Raw genomic sequence first — 20972 nt, forward strand, 5'->3', positions numbered from 1 at the left:
ACAAAATATGAACTACAATTTGAAAAATATGCCGGACACTGTGTCACCTGCAGACAGATAGAGGAGAAGAATTCAGCAATTCTGTGATTACCAAGCTAATGCAGGAACATGGCATAAAGCATTATTTGACAGTCAATGCGTAAAAAGCTACCATTATCGAACACTTCAATCGAGCATTAAAGAACCACGTGCAGAAACAATTTACCTTGGAGTGTAATTAATTACCTGTGGGTTAGCATGCAGCCCGATCTTAATGTGGGATATAATAACACGGTGCATAGCACAATATGTTTGAAACCTTTGGAGGTAAATAAAAGCAACAAGCAGCACTTAAGATCTAATGCTTAATGTCCTTGCTATCAACTCACAAAGAAGAAGCCAAAATATAAAATAGGTGATCATGTAGGAATCAGTAAATTAAATGCACATTTGAGAAGAGATTCACCAAAAACTGGAGTACAGAAATTTTGCACTGTAGCAAAAATTTTACCAAGTACCAATCATCTGTATATCATGTTAGATAAAGTAAAATAAAGTAAAAGTAAAAAAAAGTTGCAGGCCACATGGCTTGGTCTTTCCAGAAGCGAATGGATATAAAGAGACTGCATAATTATATAACATAGGACATGGTGAAAGGGCTGCCAGGTGAAGAAAAACAAAATACTGGAAGAAAAGTTGAATTGTTGCTTGACCATCTTTGCTGTTTAATTGTAGGTCCCTCAGGCTTCAGCAAAACCACGTTACATATTGATAATTTCATACTTGCCCCTGGATTTCTGGATTGGAACATTAGATACTTGTATGTATTCCCCAAAAGTCTAGAGCAGCCTAAGTACAAACAATTGATAAAATTATCCGATAATCCAAACATATCTGTATTCTCAACTGAAATTGAACCCCTTTCCAAATATCATGAAAATTCTGTTGTTTTGTTTAATGACATAATTCTGAAAAATCAAAATTAATATTCTCTATAGACTCTATTCTTGACATAACCACACAGGAAATAGTCTAGGTGGATTATGTCTGGCAATCGTGGTGACCAGGTTATCAGGCCGTCATGATTAATCCAAATATCAGGAAATATCTCCTCCAGGAACCTCGAGCAAGTAATCCCTGATGTGGTGGTGCACCATCTTGCTGGAAAATAATCGGTTGCAAATTATGCAGTTGAGGTGCCTCAAAGTGTTGCATTATATCCAGGTAAATGTTAGCTGTGATTGTATGTTCAACAAAATAGAAGGAACCAATCGCTGTCATGCATCAAGCTGTACTAGATATTTAATTTACTGCTGTCTCTCATATTCAATGACAAAGTGTGCCCTTGTAAACCACATGTGTGCACATTGTGCCTGGTCACACTCCCGGAAATGTGGAAAATAACCTCATCTGTGAAACATATACACTGTAGGTACTCATTATCATAATTGATCTGCTGTGAAATCTCAAACGTAAATTTATTTGCAGGATGAGGGCAGTCATCTCGCTTCAAAGCATGCAGTATCTTCACTTTATATGCATACAAGTTAAGTCACTTGTGTAAATTTCTTTGCACTGCGGTCTGGCGAATTCAGATTTCACGAAACGCATGACAAGTAGACTTTTAATGGCTTCATACAAATGCTTGCTGCACAGCTTCAACGATCTATCAACTGATGGATGGTCACCTTGTTCATGGACAGGAAAGCATATTTTCTGTCTCCTTAAATTTGTCAATGATGCTTTTGTAATCAGGTGGTGATCATCCATATTCCAAACTAAAATTCGCTGTACAGCAATCGATGACTGTTTCATGATACTATACGACACACGGTTTTAGAAGCGATATCGGGCGGAGTCACGCAGAGGGTGTGCGTGGCCACCAACCAATGGCAGGAGTGCAACGTTGTACAGTTAGGAAACTGCGGCGCGCGAGTTAAACGCCATGTTCTGTATATTTCTTGCGCGCAAGAAGTTTTCATAAAACTCACCACTTTAAGGTTCATCATAAGATGGGGAAAGACATTTTGAACCTGACTGTCCAAGTTCCATGAATTTCCGCCGCCTACAGCCGGAGTTATCATTTCTCAAAGAAACATGGAAAACAACACGTCTCTACACACACACACACACACACACACACACACACACACACACACAATGACCCATTCGTTTTCCTTCCGTGTTCCGTTTTTTTTTTCGTTGCCACCGTGTTGACCCCGATGAGTTGTTGTGTCTTGGTAAAGCTATGGGTGTCAAATTCGGCTGAATATGCACAATGACCTTTCATTGTCTTATGTGTTCACAAACATTGCAAGTCTGGGTCAGTTTTGAGTTCAGCGTTTTCATAACAAGCGCGGTGTAAGATAATTTTACTCGTACGGCACGAAGAACAGTTGTGACAGGATTCAATACAGCCCTTATTGATTGATTTATTTTACTTCACTTTTTCTGCCACTTTTGGCTAATTTACGAAGATGGGGATGAATGATGATATGATGAAATTGATGAATGGACACTCACAAATATCCATGCCCAAGTCTGGATTCGAACCCGGGACCCCTGACGTCGTAGCGTGATGTGCTAACCACTCTGCCATGGGGGCGGGCGATGAAATTGATGAAGGGACACTTACAAACACCTATGCCCGGGCCGGAATTCGAATCCGAGACTCCTGGCATTGTAGCACGTTGTGCAATACAGCCCTTATGCTCGATAGTTGTGCAATAGTGTGTGTGTGTTGCGTGAGTGTTATTTAATAATGTCGCGCCGGCGTCATTGTGGAGTGGTTAGCATATCGCTCTACGATGCCAGGAGTCCCGGGTTCGAATCCTGGCCTGAACATGGATGTTTATCAACGTCCCTTCATCAATTTCATTATATCATCACTCATTCCCATCTTCGCAATTAGCCAAAAGGGGCAGAAAAGCAAAGTAAAATAAAGCAAATCAAATCAAATTAATAATGCCGTTCTCGAAACCTAGGACGTACCAGTAGTACAGGCACCAAGGGTAAAATACTCGTATTACGTTCACAAGACAGAAATCTTAGTTTTAAAGCTTATTCTTACTTCAAGGAATTGACGTTCGCAAGAAGTGCGTGCTGAAACAGTGTTTTCTCAGAGTCGAGAACTTACGGCTAAAGTGTTTGGTGTATGTGTGCCTACTGTGTTGCGCATTATAAAACAGGGTAAAGTATCTACCACAGAAATCGGCGAACCCCTATTCAAATCTCCTGGGAAATATGCCAGAAAACAACAACGAGAGCGATGATGATGACCTTGCAGTTCCCCTACAATAAATACGTACCTTCGAACTTCTTTCAGGTACGAGTTTCTCTTATGCTGCAGTGATATGATATAATCCTGTGTAGAATTATTCACTATATATTTCATTGTACTCAAATATCACGTGCATGCATTATACCCATAAAAAGTTGAATATTGGACACAACGAATTCTTTGTGTTTCTCTTCCGCTAGCAGTTGGTTTCGCAACAGCGCGACAGCACTGGCTGCGTATTGGCTGAACTCATGTTCCTTCTAAAAGTGTACACCGTATATAAAACACGTTGAGCTATCTCCTGCACTGATGCCATTTTCAGTTGTGAAACTTTTGTAAAGTTGGAAAGAGTTTTTGGCCACCCTGTGCTTGCACAAGATGTATTTTGATGCATGACAAAGTGAGGAACAAGAACAGAAATTGAAAATAAATAGGAATTTCCTCTAACTTTCAAAATAAGAAATAAATCACTACAACACAACACAAATTTTCATATAAATGTTACCCGCATTATTACTTTGATCACTTTGTTGAAAGTTTTTAACATAAACTGATAAATATGGAGAAACTAGTACTCACTTTATCCCCGAAACTGTTTTTTTCTTCTTTGCTCTATTAATTTCAGTGGCCACTGCCACCATCCTCATTGGAACTTGTTGTACTGTTGCTTGGCTTGCTTCTACCTTATTGTTCGTAGTTCTCCGGCCACCACTAGGTGTACTGTTGTTAACTGTGTGTCTGCTATTTCCTCGTGCTAACTTTTGTAGTAGGGGAATCCATGTGTGGTGTGCCTGTCTGCTATCGATGTTTAGCTCATGTTGGAAGTGCATTATGGCATGTGTTTCCTTGATTTTGGTGTCTACGGGTGCATGAACAGTGTGCTTGACTTGTACGTTTTTGTATTTTATGGCTATTGTATTTGATGTATTTAGCAAGACCAGTAGTGGGTTGGACTTTTTTTGCATCAGTTAGGTGTTGCAGGATTCTTTCATTGACAGATCTGATGGACCCAGGGGCGAGTCCTCCATGTAGTAAGTGAGGAACTTCATGCAGCTCATTTATACTTGCTTCCAGTTCTCTACTTTTGTAGGAGTTTAATGATAATGCATGTTATAAAATTATGAGCGCAATGTACGTACAATTGACTAGGTTAGCTACTGTCAAGAGTTGACTGGTGCTGCTCCTTCCAGTCACAGTGCAAAGACGATGGACACACAGGCTTGGCTGCCGCTCGCTGAGGAATATCGGCGGTCATCCTACAGGCAGATGGGTGAGGAGTGGAAAAGTGGCAAGGGGGAAGGTTGTGGTTTTTAAAGATCCAGCGAGGAAGCATCGAGAGGTTTCTCAATCAGTGGTGCCAACCCCATCAAAATGATACTAAATGTAGCACAGTTTGATCTTCATTGGGCCTTAAAGTAAGAATCACGAACCTTCCGACCTTCTGTAAACAACCGTCTCACTTCGAGTAACGTATCACTCCGCGCCAGCTGTCCGTGAATGGTGCGGCCATCATATGCTGTTCACTCGCCCTTTAATTTTACATAACGTGGAAAAACGTATTCTTACTTTAACTGATAATCTACACATTGAAGTAGAATAAATTTTCTACAAGTGATTAAATACGTGTTCTTGTTCAAGAATAAACATAATTTTTCTACGCCAAAAGTTCAATTTATCTGACACTGGGTTAACAGACCCCCCTTTCCCCTTCCTCTCAGTATGACAGCGCCAAAGTTATACAAGAGAGAGAGAGAGAGAGATTCGTTTCAGTAATTCAAGCCTTTTGGTTTTATTTCCACCAAATTATTGCCCAACATTGTTGACATGTGGAGTATTGTTTTCTCCTTTGTGCAACAAATATGCCGCCAGTTTTAGCAGAAGCTAAACAAAGATAAGCCGGGGAATAAAAAGAGATTGTTTATCTTTCTCTCGGTTTTTCGTGCATTAGAAAACAAGAAGACGATAATAAGCACATTATTTACGCACGTCTCATGCAAGTAATGTATTTTCTTACCTTGATTCAGCAGTTCCTTTTTGAATTTGAGGCATTTTCGGCGCTAGACATCATCCTGTCAGAGTACAGTCTGTCAAATTTGCTTCCCAAAAAGGAACTCAACGTGGCACAAGACTGCTAAAATTGGGGAGATCGTCATCAATCATCACTATCAACATCTTTCCCACAGTGGACAGGACGGCTCTTTGATTGAAAGAATACGAAAGCACCTCGCATTGTATTGCGCTTATCTCAAAATCGCTGTACTTGTTTATACGAGCAACAACGTGTTTTTTTCCGCGGGACTCACAAATTGACCGGTCGTTTTCCTTTCTTTCACCGCACCGAAAACACAAAGACGCAGACACACAATTACACTTGGACACCAACTTCACTGCTTGCTCAGGATAGCACCGACACAACGTCACATAAACGTTAAGAACAACCTGCTTCTTGCCACTTTTCAAACGGCTGTATTTCCGAAAGACTACTCTGAAAACACGGGAGACCTTCCTGCACGCATGGAAGTCGCCATGTTCGAAACTGGCGCTATTTTCTTGCTGTTCATGTGATAGATTGTATTTTATACAATAATCACGTATTATTCTTATAAACAGAAACCTTTAATGAAAATATATTTTAAAATGTATAATCCAATGTAATTTACGCGTTTTTCTTCCATTATCGTACTTTCATAGAACGGACTACATGATGCGGAAGAAATCAGTTATTAGGCTGTTGCCAACCACAATACTTCTCACTAAGTCAAGTACAGAAACGGAAGTGGTATGTCGATTGTCGGCATATGATAGTGTGATTTCACATTGTCAGTGACGATCCTCCGGAGATGGGGAAGGGGGTGGGACGCAGGAGTCGATCTATAATAACAGAGGTGTTCACCATCCGGATGGTGACATCCTCACACTCCGGAATACTTTTGCGGGTGAAGGAGGGCAGGCCGTAGGGTGAGGGAGGTTGATTTAAAATGAACACCTCACAACAAGAGCGAAGAAAAATGTGACAATATTTAAAAATTCACCCCCAAATATGCATTTTATTTTATATGTAGCGTACAATAAAATGTGACTGCCTCAAAATATTTCTGTATTCTACAGTCTTCTTTTCCCACTTTTATGCTTCTCTAAGTTGCCGTTTTAGTTTCCCTTGGTAGCTTTGCTGCATAATTATTAATTTTTCAATCAAATCTTATGTATTAGCTTACTTTCATTATCTATAATAATAAATCATAACACTTTCCAACATCAAATAAATTTAATGAAGAAACCCCGGTTTCAAAACGTAATTTATCTCATGTGTCACATTCTTCTAGCAAGGTTCTTTTTAGTAAAATATGAGAGAAAATTAATCCTTTGGTACGGAACCGTCTTACTTCTGGGGGATGTACATTTTGTATTTGATTTTTTTAATTCAGCGTTGCTTTTCTTCCACTTTTGGCTAATCCCGACGATGAGAATGAGTGATTGTCAGATGAAATTGATGAAAGGATACTCACAAATAACACCCATGGGATTCGAGCCAGGGAACTTCGGTGATGAGTCTGAAAATCGGCCACCAGGCAAGATGTACATTTTTAAATTTTTTTTAACATACATTCAATAACTTTCAACAGGTCATCACTCAGTGATACACTGCTTATTCCGTATCTGTTGACAAATGGAATGTTTTTACACCTTGCAGCCTATGTGGATTATTTTTTTCCATAAGTTTGCAACACTGTTAGGGTACACGTGCTTTTGTTTACAGAAGAAGTTCTATGATTCTCACTTTAGAATCCTGTTTTTGGCATAATGGTCAAATCTAGCATAATCTGCAAGCACTAGTCCCTGGGAGAGGGAAATCGAATTCAAAGGAATATGTTTTCAGGAAATAGAAATAAAATTACATCCAAATCTAATTTATACTTCACCAGCGGACTTGTTTCAAATAAAAGGGAGTATGCATACACAGCGACATGCTTTTTTTTACGACCATGCGACGTTCCATCCTCTACCTTTTCTTTATCCTGTCGATTTTGTTCCTGAGGGAATTTTAAGGCAGTAATTTAATTCAATAGAAGGTTGGGGGTAAACAAACCATTTTTTCAAACCATTTCAAGTTCTATGTTGAGCAATTCTAATAGATTGAATCTACGCAATTTTGTGTAGTGAATAGCAAGTAACGCAAGTTCAAAACTCTAAAAGTATATGCATAATTGATCTTAAAATTGCAGTTATCCGAAAAAAGTAATTAATAATAAATCCTAGCACAATTTAGAAGCATTTAGCATAATTTCAGAGTTTAAGCAGCACTTTTTATTGTCCTCGATCCACACGACAGGGAGAGGGAGCAAAATCGAAATTCTTGCAAGAACTGAAATATCGTCAATACTATTTTCGTTGGTTTTTATAGGTTCACACTAAAAAAAATTCATATTTCAGGGGTGCAAGGGCCCCTTGCCTACCTTGTAAGGTAACATTCTAAATGCAATGGATAGTATGAGCGATTTGTGCAACTGTAATTGAATGCATTTTTCAAACCTTCCTCAGTTTACCATAACTTCTTCCTACACTGCAAAAAAGCCACGAGTCGCCACTGGATGGACCTGCCAATGTAATGTGACTTGCACTCGCACTCTGTATCATCTACACCTGGGTTATCAAGGAGGCAGAGGAAGTACCGTTTGTGTTTGTTTTATTTCTCAGCTGGCTTTGTTCGCTACTTTGATGTCAATGAAAGAATCCAACAACACCTAACAGTTTTGCAATGTCTGCTTTAAGAAATTACGAAACCGGAATTTATGTGGCCCACTTATATTCTTCAATTTCTGTACATCAGGGGTTCTTAAGTGTAGAGCCATCACATCTGTGGCAGAATTACATGACGAGAGGATCTTAAACCACTGAATAGTTTCCTCTAATTACATCCAATAACAAGAATTTCATTAAATGATGTGTAATTCAAAAAAAATGTTTGTAAATACAAGCTGAGCATATTTCCTGTCATCGTTTTATTCACTTTTAGTGATCACCTGGTATAAGCCTTACAGTTGAGAATGTCTGAAGAAGGTCATTGTTTCTTTTCCGCATTAGCTGTATTGTGGATTTGAATTTTGAATTAAATTTTTTTGGGTGCATCAGCACTGAGGCTTTTTTGCACCCGTCACACTATACGGGGTCAAGCCCCTTATCATAACAAAAATAAAAGCGTGTCTAGAAACTAAAATTGCCTTACCTTGGTTAAAAGCTGACAAATCTAAGGACAAATCACAGGACGATACGATATATATAGGTGTAGATGATACAGAGTGCGAGTGCAAGTCACATTACATCGGCAGGTCCATCCAGTGGCGACTCATGGCTTTTTTGCAGTGTAGGAAGAAGTTACGGTAAACTGAGAAAGGTTTGAAAAATGCGTTCAATTACAGTTGCACAAATCGCTCATACTATCCATTGCATTTAGAATGTTACCTTACAAGGTAGGCAAGGGGCCCTTGCCCCATTGAACTATGAAATGTTTTAATGTGAACCTTTAAAAACCAACAAAAATAGTATTGACGATATTTCAGATCTTGCAAGAATTTCGATTTTGCTCCCTCTCCCTGTCGTGTGGATCGAGGACAATAAAAAGTGCTGCTTAAACTCTGAAATTATGCTAAATGCTTCTAAATTGTGCTAGGATTTATTATTAATTACTTTTTTCGGATAACTGCAATTTTAAGATCGAGTTTTGAACTTGTTTCTGGCAACACTGATCGTAGAGATGCTACGGTCAGTATTCTGTGCCTCTTCTCCAAGTGACGCTGATCTTTTTTCCTTCTATCTTGAAAATGCGATTCAGATCGTGAAATATGGAATTATTTCTATATATTTATATATATAAGAAGAGTGACATGAAAGGAGGAGAGGAGAAAGAGATAGAAAGTAGAGAAACTAGTAAGAGGATATGGAATAAAATGTGGAATGAAAGCTCCGAGGACTTTGGAAAAACACTTTACAGGATACAAGAAAGATGGAAAAGATGGGGGAAGAAGGGGGTTTATGGTATAAAATGTGAATGTAATAAAGAATACATCGGCCAAACAGGGAGAAGTATGGACATAAGGTGGGGTAAGCACGACAAATATATAAGGGAGGGAGTTCCTAAGACAGAGCTCTTGGAGCATATTATTGAGGAAGGACATGAAATTAGAAAAAGGGAGATAATTCGGGAAGAAAGTAAACTAATTAGGAGGAACATATGTGAGGCTTCCTATATTTGTAAAGGCAGGGAAAATAAATTAAACAGGGATGAAGGAAACGTCGATGAAATGTAGATAGGGATGTTCAAGAAATGGGAGAAGCGGGAGTATAAGAAGATAGGTTTCTGTTTCACCCCAGACGTATTACGCGAGGCTCAAAAAACACAAGACTTCGAGCTTGATATGACGTAAGCGGGTAGGGGAAATGTACGGGAAGTAAGCATCACGCGGACAACTTGCTGCATTCGTTGAGGAGGCATCCTATAGCCAGTACGAGGGAGTAAAATGGGAGGTCGCGTTTTATAATTTTATCTTTTTAAGTAGGAAGGGTTCTTTTAGCCTGAGATGGTTTTATACCGTGTTTTTAACAACAACGAAGGCCTTGGAAGTTTTAAAGGGTTTTAGTGTGGATTCCAATTTTTCCTATATTAATAACCAAACCTGTATCCTTGTTCCTGGAATTTTGGGAGAAAAGTATTGACATGACTATGGTGTATTTTTGTGTATAGTCGCCAGATCCTCGTTGGTCTGCAGTCCAGTGTGTACTAAATGGAAGTGAGGTTGACTATTGGGTGCACTATGTGGAAGGAGCACCCCTTACACCCCTAGTTGTATTGTTGCTCTCACAACTGCTGAATAGTTTTTGTGGCCAAGAGACCAGTCAATTTATGTTGTACGCACTCTACCACAGAGAAGGTTTTTTCTTACACGTCCGATAAAGTTAATTAAAATTTAAAAATAAGCTCCTTCTTCTTCTTTTTGTAGACAAATTCTAACAATTCTATACTCAAAATAGGTAATAATAGTTAATATACTACACTTGAATGTGAATTTACATATTTAACCCATGGCAGAACAGCCCATTGAAAGCTTGGGTTTGCGTACGTGTGGTCAGCACAACAAACCCACAGTCATTGCTGTAGGTTTCCGTGACTAGTGACCATTTGCACAAATGTCGATTGATGAACGAACTATTAAAAAGTGTTGAATTTGACATATTCAGATTCAATAATTTCACTGAAGGAAAAAATATACATGAAGTGCATAAATTAGTGTAAATATTGTGTATATAGATTTTCATTTTCCTTTCTTTTCCCATGCATACTATATTATGTTCAACATAATTGGGAAGTGTATCCTATGCAGAACTAATATTCAAAAAGTATTCTAAAATAAAAAAACTTTTTGTACTTACGATTCGTGAGTCTCTGGTTTTCCAATGAACAATGTTTCGAGAACAACTATTCCCTTCTTCAGGTTCTTAAGTTACATAGGCTATCCAAAATACACCATAGCCACGTCAATACTTTTCTCCCAAAATTCCACGAACAAGGATATACGTAGGTTTGGTTATTAATATAGGAAAAATTGGAATCCATACTAGAACCCTATTTAGGTTCCTTCTTAAATCTAACTCTTTATACCCATTTCTTCTCCCCACTCTCATTTTCTATTCCATGAGTTAGATTTAACTCTTTCGCTGCGGAATTCTCTGGCACACAATATCCCTTGGCTGCGTAATTAAATTTGAAAATATATTTTTTTTTATAAAAAAATAGTTTTCACAATTACATTGAATTATATATGAGAGAGAACTTACAAAAAGTCATTCCTTGCACTGGAAAACCATTCTGTAGTCCCTGGTGGCATGATATTTTGAAAAATTTTGAAATTTTGAAAAAAAAAAAACAACATTTTTTTAGAAACAATAATTTTACACAATTAAATTGCAAAATATGTTATAGAGAACTTACAAAAGTCAATCCTTGCACTGGAAAACCATTCTGTAGTCCCTGGTGGTATGATATTTTGAAAAATTTTGAAATTTTGAAAAAAAACATTTTTTTTAAAGAATAATTTTACAAAATTACATTGGAAAATATGTTATAGAGAACTTGCAAAAGTCATTCCTTGCACTGGCAAACCATTCTGTAGTCCCTGGTGGTATGATATTTTGAAAAATTTTGAAATTCCCGCACATAGATCAATGCTGTTTTGCACTCTGCTCCATGATGTTACGGACGGCGGTACAAATTCTTCATCAGACACTACACAATCACTGTCACCACTTTAAGTCTCATAAAAACTGTCACTATTATCGTCACAACTTAATTCACCTTGTGATTCTGAGTCGGCAAATAACAGTTGAGTAACATCATTATCAGACAAGGGTTGACGACTTGACGAAGCCATGTTGTTTACATTCGAACATGCATTTGAAACTGACATGTCAGAGCACTCAATGCTCGTATGTCAAAGAATTCTAAATGGAGGCGTAATTAGCGACATCATACGGATAAAAACAAAACTACAAGTTCAAATAGTTCAAAATACTATCAACAGATGTCAGAAGGCTACCAAAAGCGACATACTTTGGAAATGCGACACACGCAGCGAGTGGAAGTATGAACTTGCAATAATGCGACTTCCGCGGAGCTAGGCACCTGGTGTGCTGTGCATAAAAGCGACGACCGCAGCGAAAGAGTTAAGAAAGAATCTAAATAGGGCAAGAAACGCATGCAAAAAATATTTAGATGGCAATGGTAAGAAGAGTGGCATGAAAGGAGGAGAGGAGAGAGAGATAGAAAGTAGAGAAACTAGTAAGAGGATATGGAATAAAATGTGGAATGAAAGCTCCGAGGACTTTGGAAAAACACTTTAGTGTGGATTCCAATTTTTCCTATATTAATAACCAAACCTTTATCCTTGTTCCTGGAATTTTGGGAGAAAAGTATTGACGTGGCTATGGTGTATTTTGGATAGCCTATGTAACTTAAGAACCTGAAGAAGGGAACTGTTGTTCTCGAAACATCCAAAAAGTTTTTGTATTTTAGAATCCTTTTTGAATTAAAATCAGTGGGTAATTCGCACAACTAATTATGGGCAGAACTAATAGATGATTATAATAATAAACAAAAAGCTCAACATTATTAATTCTAATTGTGGTCCCCATTTTATGGAAATATAATGCTAATTTATATATTATATAAAGCTAATTTAAAGGTTACTTTTCTTTTTGAACATACGTCAAATGTGTTTATGCATTTAATATCTCGTTTCAGGTACATGTTGAAGAATCTTGTCAGAGGAGTCATGCCTCAAGGTTATGAGGATAATAATCAAGATTTTGAATCCAGAAGAGTATACCAGATACCAGTTGCAAACATCCAAGGGTCAAATACTTCACAATCCACAGTTGACTCGTGTAGTTCAGAAGAATCTGTAGGATCTTTGTCTGATATAAGAGATGCTACACGTCATTCCGAATCCACACAGAAATTATCTGAAACTGCAATATCTTCAAACCCTGAAAGTGGTTTTACTTGCAATGATTGTGGCAGAGTATTTGATAACAAATCTTCGCTTACAGAGCACATCATATCACATACTAGACATAAACCATATGCATGTTTATCATGTAACAAGAGATTTTCAAGGGCAGCAAACCTCCAAATTCATTCAAGAATTCATACTGGAGAAAAACCGTTTCTATGTTTAACATGTAATAAAGCATTTAAAGATAAAACAGCACTGAACCGTCATTCACTAATTCACACTGGAGAGAAGCCATATGTTTGTACAGTATGCAATAAAGGATTTACCCAGAGCACAGCTCTTGCAAGTCATTCTAGAATTCATACTGGTGTGAAGCCACATGTTTGTTCCATATGCAACAGATCATTCAGAGAGAAAGTATATCTTAAAGAGCATTCCACAATTCATACTGGAGATAAACCACATGTGTGTTCAATATGCAATACTGCATTTCGGGAGAGACGGGCGCTTAAACATCATTTCAAAATTCACCTTGATGTGAAGCCGTATGCATGTCAAATATGCATGAAAACGTTTAGAATAAATGCAGAACTATCAAAGCATATGAAGAGACACTCAGGAGTTAAGCCGCATGCTTGTTCAACGTGTGGTAAAGCCTTTTTAGAAAAACGTGGTCTTGAGATGCATTTAATGATACACATTGGATTGAAGCCATATGAGTGTCCTACTTGTAAGAAAGCATTTAGACGGAAAGCACATCTTGACCTACATTTGAAAATCCACACTGGATTGAAGCCGCATGTATGCTCAGTGTGCAACAAGTCATTTTTAACAAAGCCACAACTTCGATTACATTCAAGAATTCATACTGGTGAGAGACCCTATGTATGTCCAGTATGTGGTAAAATGTACACGGATAATTCAAGTTTAAAGAGACATCTAAAAGTTCATGCTGTTATACCTTAAAACATGTCATTTGTCTTCCAAACCTCTTACCAAACAACTTACGTCTTTCTTAAACTATATCCAGGATCTCAAAAGATGAAAGGAAATCTTCATGCGATGGTTTGTTACCATCTTTTGCCAGAAAATAATGCATAGCAGATGCTATACAACCACGATTGGAATTTATTGCTAATTCTCTCATGCCATTCTTCTCAATGAAAAATGGGAAAAGGCTTGTTTTCAAAGTTGTAGTAACAATTATGTTGAGATTTTGATCCAACCAGATTGTCAATTGTAGCAAAAGCTGTTATTGCAATTAAAAAATAATGTTAATATAGGGGTTGTCATGTTGTGAGGTGCAGGAAGTGAAGAATTCGGGACTGTAGAGATAAACTTCGAAAACTGAAAAGCTTACACTGGCTCTTATTGGATGAGAACAACAACTACGTCTCCTCAGTTAATAATGAATTGTTACTGATCATTTACTACTTCCGATGGTAATGGATGTGAAAAGTTCATGCTTTTTTCATTCTGTAACACCAATATGCTCTATGGGTAATAATGAGAATCTGGTATGATCCTTTTCTGAAGAATAAAACAATTACAATGTAGGAAGTAGTTTCCTAAATTTTTGTAAACATATGCCGAAATATTGTCTAAATTCTACATGGACAAATGTAGACTTGTATTTCTATACATATTTATGACTATCTAACAACATCACCTGAAGAATTTCCGAATAACTGAAACTGACATATCTAAATTATGAGGTGGAGGTGAGCAAATGTTGAAAGTTGGGAAATGATGGTTAGAAAATGTTAGAATAATGAAGTCAATAGCATCCTTCTCGATGTTGTGACTGACTTGGAGATGAAAGAAGCAACCTGCAAAACATTAATAAGATTTTTAAAGCTTTCCTGGTGGCGAATAATGAAGAGGGCTTTCTCGGGCAATCAGCCAGGTGATTTCTGGAGAGGCTACCAAGCTTTAGAGAGCTAATGTCACTCTTCAGGGATTGATTGCCCGAGATGGATGTAGAACATGAAATGAGAAGTTTTTAAGACAACTAAAAGGATGTATAAATAGTTGTTTACGTTTTAGGTTATAAATTCATTGATAAGGTATAATAAGATGTAATAACTTAAGAAGCTAAAATGGCAGGAAACTCACTTTGCCGATATACATTTGTTCTTATCACATGAGAGTATTATGTAAAGGAATACAGTAACTTTTAAGGTGACAAATCATATTGTAATTTCAGTACTAAAAAAGAATGGTTTTGATTGATTGATTGATTTGTTGTTTTACGTCCACTTTATGCACAATAAGGCTAATCGGGACTGGACCTACAGTTTAAAGTGGGATCCGAACCACTTGTACCTCCACCGGGTATCGAACCTGGGACCCCTTGATTACAAGACGACGACGCTACCACTGCGCCATCGGGGAGGCCCTAAAAAACAATGGGATTACAACATACATTAAGGTATAAAACTCTGTTGAAATATAATTTTTACATACTATATGTGTAACTAATGGATAATAGATAACATTTCCTGAAGAAAGATAGAAATGTGGATGTTCTCGAGTTTCTTTCTATATTCATGAAACTGAAAATGGAGTGCAAGAATCGAAATTTCTTGCATTTGTGTGTTCATATGTGTTTTGTTATCCTTAGTTGTGCATTTTTAGCAAGCACAGAAATTAGTCGTATTGTGTGCATTAATATTGTGATTAAAAAATTCTGATTTCTACAATATAAAACGTTTTCTTTTGTGTTTGTGATTTTCATTTCTTGTAATTTGTTATATCAACTCACAGTAAGTAAATTAATTAGGTTTAATATATTATCCTGGAGAGTGTAGAATGAGTATGAACTAATTGGAATTCAATTACATTTTATCATTAATGATCGTTAACACATCTACAATGTTTTAATGTATTTTTATGTAAGGCAAAGTCAACATTGCAAGAGATTGGGCAAATCATGCTCAACAGCTTACTCTATTTGTCAGAGAGTTTCTGATGTAAATGCAAATGATAATGATACATCAGTCTTGGGAGTCTTTTGATCTCATTTTACATAATCTATCTACTATATATATAAAAATGGATGTATGTGTGTATATGTGTACAGGGTGTATCAGAAGTCCCTTACCACCCCTTGTAAAATCCGCAGTGATGTATTTTCGTGGAATTTGATATGGGCGGTACAAAATAAGCTTAGGGGGACACGTTTTGGAGTATGTCACGGGGACGGCCGTCATCTTGGTTCTGCCATCTTGAATTTAACTTTTTTATTTAAAATGATAGGTGGGTCATGTGATACATGACCATAGGCTAGAATTTCGTCAGGATGTCAAATCTGAAATCAGGTTTCATGTAACTTCATTTGGTGAAAAGTTATTGGCAACTGAAAGTGGTGTTTACCTGTTACAAAATGTGCTCCACATGTTGTCCGTGCTGGGCAATGCACGTGTGCAGATGCTTCTCCCAATGTCTGTGGACACCGAGCAAGGTATCTGGTGAAATTTGCTCAAAGGCAACCATGATACGTTGTTCCAGATGACGAAGATCACGAATTTTCACACCATACACCATAGCCTTAACGTGTCCCCAAAGGTAGAAGTCCATTGGAGTTAGGTCTGGTGATCGGGCAGGCCATTCAATTGGCTCACGTCGAACAATTCATGCTCCAGGAAATTGTTCATCGACGCCATAATGTTGAAAAAACCTGGGAAATGTACCATCTTCCAACATCAGAGTTGGCAGTATCTGTTCCTGTAGCATCCCCAGGTATCGTTCCGCATTTAAATTTCCTTGAATGAAAAAAGGACCGATTATCCATGTTCCCCATATGCCTGCGCATACCATAATTTTGCCTGCACCGGTCATTTTGGAGGGATCTGTCCATGCGGGGTTGTCATGCGACCAATAGCGAATGTTTTGCCTATTCACCTCCCCATTTACATAGAAGTTTGCTTCATCGGAATGGAGAATCTGCTTAGTAACGTTTGGATTTAGCCATAATTGCACGATAGCCCACTCACAAAACTACACACGGCAATCTGGATCATCATCGGAGAGGTGTTGCTGCATTTGCACTTTATACAGATGCCACTAGTGCCTCTGTAGCACCGTGTACTCTAAACTGTGTCTCATAGCACATTGCATTGCTATACGACGTGTGCTTCGCTGCGGTGATGTCGAGAAGGAGGCCAGCACTGCCGTAGCTGTTGCTTCATCCGTGACTGTCCGTGGTCGTCCACTACACGGTCTGTCCAAGACCGTGCCCACCTTCTCGAATTTGGTTAATGACTGTGCCACTGCAACATGTGACACGGGTTGGCTTTCTTGATGATGCAGGTTGAAATCGGCAGCCACTGCACGGGCATTTCTCCCACCCCACAGTTTGACGATCTGGGACCGTTTGTCAGTTGTTAACGGCATGGTTCAGCACCTGCAACAAACAGGTAAACATCACTTTCAGTTGCCAATAACTTTTCACCAAATGAAGTTTGGGGTGGCTGATGAAAAGTGACACTCCCAGTGCTGTTCAACTCCATGTTCATCACCTATCGGCATGGGGGTGAAATATACAATGTTAAAAATGACCTCCGTTTGTCAGTTGTTAACGGCATGGTTCAGCACCTGCAACAAACAGGTAAACATCACTTTCAGTTGCCAATAACTTTTCACCAAATGAAGTTTGGGGTGGCTGATGAAAAGTGACACTCCCAGTGCTGTTCAACTCCATGTTCATCACCTATCGGCATGGGGGTGAAATATACAATGTTAAAAATGACCTAGTTTAGTGTTGAATCTACAGTTTTCGGAATCTCTAAGCTAATTGGTGACATTCACGATGACCAAACTTGGTACACATATGACTTACAATCTGGAAAAAAATACTGTGGGGGTAAGACACCCCTGGCACCCCTAGGGATGGGGGTGGGTAGGGGGTGAAATGTAAAAAATAATCGAAAACAACCGATATTAGTGTGGAATCCATAGTTGTCGGGGTCGCTAACATGAATAGTGACACTCCCAATGCCCTTCAACTCCAAGACACCCCTAGGGGTGGGGGTGGGAAGGGGTGACTTGTAAAACGACTGATATTAGGGTGGGATCCATAGTTTTCGAAGTCGCTAAGAGGAATAGTGGCACTCCCAATGCCATTCAATTCCAAGACACCCCTGGCACCCCTAGGGGTGGGGGTGGGAAGGGGGTGACATGTAAAAATAATCAAGAACTACTGGTAGTGTGGAATCGATAGTTTTCGGGGCCGCTGAGATGAATAGTGACACTCTCAATGCCGTTCAACTCCAAGTCCATTTTACACTATAGTTAGAATTCATTATTTTCCTGTCTAATAGAAGATTGGGATAAATAAATACCCAGGCAACGTATAAAATACGATCCAGTGATATTGTCAACATTATCAATGATTAATTAATGTAAGAAACTAGTATGTAACTCAAATTTTGGCTAAATGTATCAGAAATGCCTGACTTTGTGTTGAAATTTGACATCAGTGTTCTCCAGTCAATGCAAAGCCAGTTGAGTGTAAATTTCTCTATTTTGAATGTGAGGCTAAATAATCTTGATATCTTCTAACATTCTTAATTCTACTTATAATTTCTACTATTTATGCCTAACATTAATGATTTGTAATTTATAGCTTCGTGTAACAGAAATATTTCAGCACAGACCTTTACATGTAATAGGAGGTCCTATCTAAAAGTTGGCTATTCCATTTTGTTCCTGAAACTGTGTACAACATGAATCGACAGATGTCATCGTAATTGTTTGCTCTAGATTTCGATGTACAGTTTGCATATCCAACAGCATAGCTGACAGTTTAGTCAATATGTTAAGCAGTTTTTAAAAATCCCTTATTCAAGTTAAGAGATGACCAGCTCAGCTGGCTATTATGAGAGCTTGGTTTTTGAATTTAGATGTGCTGCTCATCAGGGTGGAAGGAAATAAACCCTTACGAATATGTCACTGACTCATCCGAATTTGAAATCGAATCACTTCCTCCCCAACCAACTCAAAAACACAGGCTTCTGAGTGGAGGATTATGTGAAGCTCAATGTAACACTCCTTGCTTATGTGTTTCAGGGTTTTTCTGCAAAGTTGCCATGAAACTATATATTTTAGATCCCCCATTTTACACCAAACCAATATCAAACTAGTAAACTAGAACTGCTTTTGTATGTGGACATGCTGCTGTTCATCGAGAGAGCCGTCTGAGGTGGGATGGTGCAGTGTCCACAGCGATATGCCAAGGCAAACAACAAGCATACGACCGAACAATATGATCCTAACCAACCATCCAGCTACATATTTCATGTGGATGTCAACAATCTTCATGGTCAATGCATGGTGCAGAAGCTCCTGTATGGTTTATTTGAATGGGTTAATTGTTCCATAGTAGACATCACAGATTTTGATTACAGCAAACACAACTTTTTCTTCAAGGTGGACTTGGAATTCCCTGAGCAGTTACACTCTGTGTTTAGTAATCTGCCGCCTATACAAACATCCAAATACAAATGTCCAAATGCTGTCTATGGGATGACCATGGAGAATGCGACGAAGCACACTGTGTCAGAGGCCAAAGATGTCAAAAGCTGTTAGCAAGGCCAACTTTCAAGACTCGCATATATAGAGTGAGCAGTTGGCTTTGGTCCATTTGAACAAGAAGATGATCCTCTTCAACAAGCCAATCTATATCGAGGCTACCTATCTAAACTGCTCATCTTCGAGCTCCATTATAATGTTATGAAGCCACTCTACAAGAATCACATTTCTTTGGCCTACATGGACATGGACAGCTTCATATATGTTATCAAACACCAGACCTGTATGAAGAAATTAGGTTCCCCCATGGTAGTCAGTCTAAAAGATGAGAAAAATGGCGAGATCATTGTCGAATTTGCTGGACTGCAGGCCAAGATGTATGCCATTAGAGCTTAGGGTGGCGTCATCAAAAAGGACAAGGGTGTGGATAGAAGCATGGTGTAGAAGAAACTAACTTTCGAGGATTATATCGAGTGCCTCAATACATGGTCACCAATATTAGGAGCAGAGTAGCAAAACCAAAGTGAGGATCACATGCTGACCACCAATAAGGTGAGGAAGATTGCACTGGATCCCCACGATGACAAGAAATGCATCCTTCTCATGCAGGATTGATACACTGCCCTTGGGTCACTGCCGTTTGAAAGCCTCAACGGATTGTACTGAATGCTCATGATAAACAAGCTTATGGTAGGGTGCATATGTTGTGCGGTTGGTGGTGGGACTCATTATAGGCAGTGTAAAATCATTCTATGATTCTTTCATTCCTCGTGTCAAACACAAATGATTTGCCTTCAATCGACAGGACACTGCACACTGTGTTGTCGGGTACATCTTCATGGAACTTGCATACAATCTTTATATTTGTCTGATCATTCACCATAACCTGTCCTCTTTTATTTGGTGATGACAAACAGGGACCTGCATCTCATAAATTCATCAGTGTGCAATACATATTGGTGCTGCTGATTATAACTCACTTGTATACAGTGTATACCTCGTAAAGGTTTAGTTAATCATGAACTTGTATGTTCAAGTTGTAATTCTCCCGTGAAAATGTTTCATTGCGACCATTATTAGTATAAATATTTTTAAGCTTGTAAGCTTGTAGTCATCAAATATGCTAGAATCCTTTTCCTGACTATCGTATCTCCCTGTCTTAAGGAGCACCACGACAAAATCTGTCAATCTCATATTGGATGCTGTTGAACTGCTCCGTGACATCGAATTTTGAAATGGTTGCCAGAATTTAATATAATTTATTCCATTAATTTCTGCACCAAATAATCAACTGGCTTCTGTACACATTGGTAAGAATCAAATTCGATGGGCATTCTTGGTTTTTCAGAATGTACAATTTTAGTTTGAGAACATAATCAGCACTGAATTCCACCAACGGGATACACAATTCAAGAGACTTGATGATGCATTTTGCAGCTTTGGGTAGACTTCCTGCTACAGATGATCTGTCTGAATTCAATGTAATATCATTAGGAGCATCAACTAGCACCACCATGAGCACAAGTGGAAGAAGAAGGAACCACGCCGCCTGCAGCAATACAGTACATGCATGACAAAGCCAGCAAACAGGTGTTGAAATCGATCGTGAAGAAAATTTGTGTGGGAAAATGAAAAGTAAACTTATCCGAGTAAACTGCACATTATGTTTACAATGT

General features: G+C 38.4%; 1 protein-coding gene across 1 annotated transcript in view; it reads left to right on the forward strand.

The window, feature by feature from the left end:
- The window catches only part of LOC145991995 (uncharacterized), a 184746-nt gene extending 169765 nt beyond the window's left edge, over positions 1 to 14981 (forward strand). Inside the window, exon 4 of the mRNA XM_083127994.1 lies at positions 12552 to 14981. Within this exon, the coding sequence (XP_082984120.1) occupies positions 12552 to 13731 (1180 nt within the window). The 3' untranslated portion in view covers positions 13732 to 14981. The remainder of the gene's footprint in view (positions 1 to 12551) is intronic.
- The last annotated feature ends 5991 nt before the right edge of the window (positions 14982 to 20972 follow it).

The sequence above is a fragment of the Lepisma saccharinum genome, chromosome 9 (genome assembly GCF_977018435.1).
Source record: "Lepisma saccharinum chromosome 9, izLepSacc3.1, whole genome shotgun sequence".
In the NCBI taxonomy this organism is placed as follows: Eukaryota; Metazoa; Arthropoda; class Insecta; order Zygentoma; family Lepismatidae; genus Lepisma; species Lepisma saccharinum.